We start from the raw sequence: 7177 nt of genomic DNA, 5'->3' as shown, positions 1-7177 counted from the left end.
GAGGGCATTTAAGAGTCAACCACATTGCTGTGGGTCTGGAGTCACATGTAGGCCAGACCAGGTAAGGACGGCAGATTTCCTTCCCTAAAGGGCCATCAGTGAACCAGATGGGTTTTTACGACAATCGGCAATGGTTTTGTGGTCATTGTCAGACTTTTAATTCCAGACTTTTATTGAATTCAAATTTCACCATCTAACCCAAGTCCCCAGAGCATTACCCTGGGTCTCTGGAATACTTGTCCAGTGAAAATACCACCATGCCACCGCCTCCCCTACTCTGGAGTACCAAAAGGAATTGATCTCAGCATCACTGGACTAAGAAGGAGAAAATCAGCCTGAGTTCTCTTTCCTAATTACTTTCTAGTGATGGTAATCAAAAATATAAACTTGTAGATGGTAAATGAAGACAGAATCAGCTTGGAACTGATGCCTTCCATATTTGACAGTCTGTTTAGATTTGTATTTAAAATGATAATTTTAATGAGAATCATAACCTAAACATGAGTCACAGAATTCAGGACATAACGGGAGGAAACTGAAAAAAAAATGGATGAAACTCATACTGACGATTTGTAAATTAGCATCAGGACAAGAAAGGGTAGAAATACATTTTTATTATATTGACTTTAATAGAAATATGAATCATAGTTATTAGATAATAGGAAAACATATTACCAGTAAATCAAGCAATAATTTGGTTTTATAAATAACATAAATATTACAAAAGGTAGCTAATTTGTAAATATAATACAATAAACAAGAACAATAAATTAGTGCAAACAAGTTACATTCAGATGCAAATATGACTTTTGATAACTTTTATGGAAATATGTAGTAACAATGTCCTCTGGCTACTTTCCAACAGAAATACAAATAACTGTAATGCAAGCATTAGAGCTTGAAGGGTTTCAGCTGTGTGTTACTCAATCATCATCCTACTCAGATTAACTTTCTTAGTTCTTGTCAAAACAAGAAAGAAGAAATGGAATAACCTTTGTTGGAGAGAGAAGTGTTGTATCATTGTGACACTGTAATCATTCCAGAGACCCAACTGCTACCCATGCATGCCAGGGAGACTCCTCTCCAGTATCTGTGAACCTAGTGCAGATTCCTTGAATCTTATTTTCTGCACAATATAAGGTCATCTTGTTATGCGTTCTCAAATCATCAAGGGGATGGGCAAGGAAGCTATTGATAGAAGACTATCAGTATCGTACTAGTGCTGAAAATAGGGAGATCCCAGGATGCACAAGTTGCTTTGATTGTAATTTTCTATAACCTCAACATGAACCACCTCAAACTTCCATATATGAAATCTTGGAGCAACGATTCTGGTACTGTGATTGCACACTATTCCATTGTACCAAAATAGCACTACTGACGCATTTCGCCCTATCAGGCTGCCTTTCCTCATTCATAGCGCTGAATGTTTGGTGATTCTTTGCCTTGTGATTAGCTGATGTTCTGTTCCCCTTGAGAATAAAGACTACAAAATATTGGCTGTGTTTCTAATCTCCATAACGGACTTGGAATGGTGAATTCTATTTGTAGGAAGTCCGAGAATCCATTGGGAATTTAAGGTTTTTTCTTCTCCTCCTGAACATTAAAACAGACTGAAGGGACATTACTTCTCCAAACAGCACAATGCAATATGTTTTACATAAGTATTTCACCTCTAACAAAAAGAGGTTTAGTTACAGAATCCCAAATTTTGGAATACCATAATCTGAATATCAGATAAAGATGACATATAACATGTCCAATAACCCGCCTCTCCTGTTTGAAGCACTGCATCTCAGGGACTAAACGCTGGTATATAAATAATGAATGTAGTGAAATATAAGCATCGAGTCCCTTCTTCGAAAAAAACAATTCAAACAGGCCTCATAAGAAGAGAGTTAGGTAACTATAAATAACCGGCATCTGTAGAATTGGCATGATCCCTGAGCTGTATACAAATTGTTTCTCTAGAATCCACAATCATTAAGTTTGTTAAAGTGCTGCTAGTTGTATAGATTGAAGAAATTCTAGCTTTCTATCAGGAAAGCTCCAAAACATATCTGGTTAATATCTGGCATGACGTTGTTCTGCTGCAAACCTTCGATTTTGACTCGTATCAAACCTTTGCTTGAGATTTGGGCCAATGTACCTGAGTAACTGATGGCAGTCTGCGGTTGATCCTTCTGGGAAACTGGCACGTCCATGCTCAATATAGAGAGGCAATTATTGTTTTCATTGCAATAGTTAACGTTCAACTTGACTGGTGAAGTTTCATTGCAATGTTTTAGAACAGAGCAGTATACTCTCAGCTTTGCATACACATAATACATCCCATCCCTGGTGGTTTGTAGCTCCTGATTTTTAAAGTGGAAGCCATTGCCCAGATAGTTCCATCCCAGCCCAGGGGATTCTGACCATATTACAGTGTTGTTGTGACCTAGAGACAGAATTGAAACAGACATCAGAATAAATGGATTTACTGCAGATATTGTATTATCTCCACATATAAACTTTGATGTGTAGATGTTGGCTGAGTCATGTTGCTTACAATGGTTGAATAGCTTACTGACACTGCCCAAAATTATAGATGAAAAGCAGCCAGGTAGCTGAGGTGTCAAAGGGTTTCTGAAGTGAAACTCACTTTCACTGGAGGAGAAGAGGAAATTGAGGAAAAAACTGAAAGTTCCAGCTTCAGTGTGCCCTGCAACCTTTATATTGTTATTTGATAACTTGTTTTACACCACATTTAAATTGCTCCGAATCATTCTACACTGCTTAACATCTCAAGCTGTAAACATTACAAAAGTATTCCTTGTGGATTTGGAGGCAAGCAGATCATGTCAGTACTAGCAGACTTTTCAAATGATTATAACATGTGCTGCCTAAGTAGAGTTGATAGAAACTGTACTCTTCAGATCTTTAACTACCAATTTAAATACCAATTGTCCTATAGTAATGTAAACACATTTCAAGTAGCAGCTTTCAGAGCAGGAGCTGAGGGTTGAGTAAACAAGAGGGAGGTACTTCTGAATCATAGAAATTATAGCACAGAAAAACTATTTGATGCCTGTGCGGCTGCCTTATCCACTGGAGCTATCGACTCTCATCATATTTATGCATCCTTTTATAGTCTTCCTTTTCAAATCTTACCTAATTCCCTTTTAAACAATGTTACCATCTTTGCCTCAAAAGCATTCCCCGTTCTAATATCAATTTGTGTGAAAAACATTTCTTCAAACTTCTTCCTCATCCTTCTATTGATCACCCAGAGTCTATGCAAATGAGCTGCAATTTCACTACTGACATTAAAGAATCAGCCTCTTAATTCACCCACAGCCCAGACAATGTCAGCTCTTCATAGTAAACCTTTCCTTGCTCAGCATCAAAAGCATTATTTCACTTTCATCTATTTTTATTGAAATTGTTTTGGTGACTTTCTGCAGTCATTAAGATGAGGTACAGTATAGATTAGATATACTTTGCGTAAAGCTTCCTCTACCTGTTCCATCAAACACTTCCAGGGCAGGTACAGTACAGGTTAGATACAGAATAAAGCTCCTTCAACACTGTCCCCATCAAACACTCCCAGGGCAGCTATAGCACAGGTTAGATACAGAGTAAAGCTCCTTCAACACTGTCCCCATCAAACACTCCTAGGGGAGGTACAGCATGAGTTAGATACAATGTAAAACTCCCTCTGCACTGTCCTGTCAAACATTCCCATGGCAGGTACATCACAGGTTATATATAGAGTAAAACTCTCTTTGGACTGTTCCATCAAACACTCCCAGGACAGGTACAGCATGATTTAGATACAATGTAAAACTCCCTCTACACTGTCCCCATCCAACACTCCCATGGAGGTGCTTTCAACCTCCTGTTGTGTCACCATGTCTAGTCTTATCACACATTTAGACAATTTATTTTAAGGATAATTAAAGGCACACTTACCAATGTTGGCTAACAGGTGTACAGCAAACTGCAATATAAACAGGACAATCAAATTAGATGCTGGAATGGAAGCATTTGCTATTAAAAAAACTCTTCAATATTTGAGTTTACACATTCTATCACATGTGTATGAGCATTTCTGGATGTTTGTGAGCATTTCCATTGTATTTCTGTGCCCATTTCTATCACACTGACTATTTTGTATACATATATACAAACATGTACATATATATGTTTATTTTGTCCTGAAGATGCTAACTCTTTGATATCTCACCCAAGTGGCCAATATTAGTGTGTGAACCGAAACAATATAAAGGATTATGGGAACAGAGCAGATAAATGTGATTTGAACTATTTGCTAGTGTGATGGGCAAATAGCTTATTTAGATTTTGTGGTCTAAGTGTATTTTATTACCCCCAGTAGTCATGATAACCAACTGTAAATAACTAACACCCTTCCACAATTGCATCTGTTCTCCATACAATCCCAATAAAAAAATGGTAGTCTTATACATGGAGACTGGAAATCATTCAAATCTGCATAAAATGTCAAACTGAACGCAAACGATATAGCTCCTTGAACCTGATCCGTCACCATTCAATATGATCATGGTTGATCTTGATCTTGGGTTTCAATTCCACTTTCCCATCCACTCTTCATATCCCTTGATTCCCTGACAGACCAAAAATCTGTCTATGCCAGAGCATCCACAAACCCCTGGGGTGGAGAATTCCAAAGATTTGCAACCCCGTGAGTGAAGAAATTTCTCATCTCAGTCCTAAATGGTCATCCCCTTATCTTGAAACTGTGTCCTCATGTTCTCGATAACCCAGCCAGGGTAAACAATCTCTCAGCATCTACCTTCATCTGTTCCAGAATTTTGTATGTTTCAATGAGATCACCTCTCATTCTTCTAAATGCCAGAAAGCATAGGCCCATGTTACTCAACTGGTCATCCTAGGAAACAAACTGGTGAATCTTTGCTGTACTGTCTACAATGCAAGTGTATTATATCCTTCCTTAAGTATGGAGACCAAAACTGCACACAGTGCTCCAAGTGTAATCTCACCAAAGCTTTGTAAAATTTTTATTTACTTATTCGTTCACGGAATATGTATGTTGCTGACTAGGCCAGCATTTATTGTCCATTGTAATTGTCCTTGACAAGGTGGTGGTGAGCTACCTTCTTGAACTGCTGCAGTGTATCTGGTGTAGGTACACCCACAGTGCTGTTAGGAAGGGAATTCCAGGATTGTGACCCAGTGACAGTGAAGGAACGGTGATATAGTTTCAAGGCAGGATGGTGTGAGACTTGAAGGGGAACCTGCAGGTCGTGGTGCTCCTATGCATCTGCTGTCCTTGCTCTTCTAGGTGGTAGAGGACGTGGGTTTGGAAGGTGCTATCCAAAGAGCCTTGGTGAATATCTGCAGTGCATCTTGTAGATGGTGCACACTGCTGCCACTGTGTGCCAGTGGTGGAGGGAGTGAATATTTGTGGATGGGGTGCCAATCAAGTGAGCTGCTTTGTCCCGGATGGTGTCCAACTTCTTGAGTGTTGTAGGAGCTGCACTCACCCAGGCAAGTGGGGAGTATTCCATCACACTCCTGACTTGTGCCTTGTAGATGGTGGACAGACTTTGGGAGTCAGGAGGTGAGTTACTCACCACAGGATTCCCAGCCTCTGACCTGTAGCAAGACTTCCTTATTCTTGTACTCCAATGACCTTGCAATAATTGGCCATCCTCTCTTTCTTCACATAATGTCCTAGTTTTCTGTGGGTTGCTTATCATGGGTCTCAACACATCTCTCTTTCATGATATCATAATGGGGAAAGAAGATAATGCAGGCTTCAAGAACTACCTCAGCTGGCATGGGACTGATTCCACGCCAATGACATCATTAAGCAGCCTGCCAACTAAGCTAGCTGGCCTCTCAACATGCCATTTGTCTTCCTAACTGCTCGCTAATTTTCTGAGTTCCTTAAACATCAACATTTACAAATTTCATACCTTTTTAAAAATATTCTGCTTTCCTGTTCTTACCACCAAAGTGACTATCCTCACACTTCCACACATTATATTCCATGTTACAACCTTGTTAGTCACTTACTTAACCTGTCTATATCTCTTTGCAGCCTCCATGTGTCCTCCTCACAACTAATATTTCACAGCCTTCCAGACTGAATATTGAGTTCAACAACTTTAGATCTTGAACTCCCTCCTCCATCCCCACCCCCTTTCCATTTCTTCTGTCAGTCTGCCAACTTGAAAATGCCCCTGTTTATTGCTACTCTTTGTTTCTTATCCAAAACAAACACAAAACTTGAGAGTGTAAGAAAGACAATGGCGATTCGGAGTTTCATTCACGCCTTCATATAGACCATATAGTTCCATTCCCATCACTCATCAGAGCTAAACTTTTCATGAAATTAAAACAAAAATGCTGGCAACACTCAAAGACAACAAGTATACAGAAAGGGTAGGATAAAGAATCAAAACACAGACAAGCTCTGGTGAAGTGTGAAGAAAGAGGTAAATTCTAATCTAAAAAAGAAATTTCCCGAGCAATGTGATAGAAATCCTGTACAGATAGACAGAGATTGACATATTCTTACTTTGTTTCCAGTGCCCCTGGTCTCCGTAGGCAACTTGGGATAGATCAGGAGCCAAAAGGCGCAGACAAGGGAAGCGATGATGAAGAAAAGTAGCAGCACGGAAACGAGCAGGATTGAGAGCAAGCGGCGTGTACTCTGGTTCGGTCCCTTGCCTCGGTCTATATCCCAGCTGCTCAGGGTCTGACTGACGGTCACTTCACTCAAATCCTCTTTCTGTGACATGACCTCAGCTAGATCCACTCCCTGGACAAGGATATGTCTGCTCTGAAGCCTGTTTGTTTCTCGGGCCCTTTATGTTTCCTTTAAAGAGGAAGTTTCCGTGATGACAGAGCTGGATTTCCCCGGGGAGGAGGTGCCCAGGATTCAGCCGACAAAGCGGAGAGAGGAAATGGGGGCGGAGGAAAGGGACCTGTCAGTGGAACGGAGTGAGAGTTTAAATGGATAGAGAAAGAATAGTGAGATTAGGAAAAAATAAACGAAATAGGAACAGAGAGGAGGGACAGCAAGGCACGGAAACTTAACAGCCCAAAGAGGACACATGACACAGAGAAAGAGTGGGACAAGTGAAAGAATGCGAGAGAAGACAGTGTCACCAAAGAAGACAGAATGAGA

At 40.1% G+C, this 7177-nt stretch overlaps 1 protein-coding gene across 1 annotated transcript; it reads right to left on the bottom strand.

Moving 5' to 3' along the window:
- Window positions 1-1769: 1769 nt before the first annotated feature.
- On the bottom strand, window positions 1770-6845 carry LOC144668997 (uncharacterized). Its single transcript, XM_078531538.1, has 3 exons — window positions 6566-6845; window positions 3952-3979; window positions 1770-2437 (listed from the first exon to the last, which is right to left on the bottom strand). The coding sequence occupies exons 1-3, from the start codon at window positions 6785-6787 to the stop codon at window positions 2028-2030; spliced, it is 660 nt and encodes a 219-aa protein (XP_078387664.1). The 5' UTR covers window positions 6788-6845; the 3' UTR covers window positions 1770-2027.
- Between the last annotated feature and the right edge of the window lie 332 nt (window positions 6846-7177).

The sequence above is a fragment of the Cetorhinus maximus genome, chromosome 28 (genome assembly GCF_964194155.1).
Source record: "Cetorhinus maximus chromosome 28, sCetMax3.hap1.1, whole genome shotgun sequence".
NCBI lineage: Eukaryota > Metazoa > Chordata > Chondrichthyes > Lamniformes > Cetorhinidae > Cetorhinus > Cetorhinus maximus.
Note: the sequence above shows the minus strand (reverse complement) of the source record. Positions and strands in the feature narration are given on the sequence as shown.

What these genes read in the sequence shown, in the direction of transcription:
- LOC144668997 (XM_078531538.1), bottom strand. Translation starts at nt 6,787, where the DNA reads ATGTCACAGAAAGAGGATTTGAGTGAAGTGACCGTCAGTCAGACCCTG. An exon ending in CCAGGGGCACTGGAAACAAA is followed by an intron (nt 3,980 to 6,565) that starts GTAAGAATATGT and finishes TTTATATTGCAG; the next exon opens with TTTGCTGTACACCTGTTAGC. An exon ending in ACACCTGTTAGCCAACATTG is followed by an intron (nt 2,438 to 3,951) that starts GTAAGTGTGCCT and finishes TTCTGTCTCTAG; the next exon opens with GTCACAACAACACTGTAATA.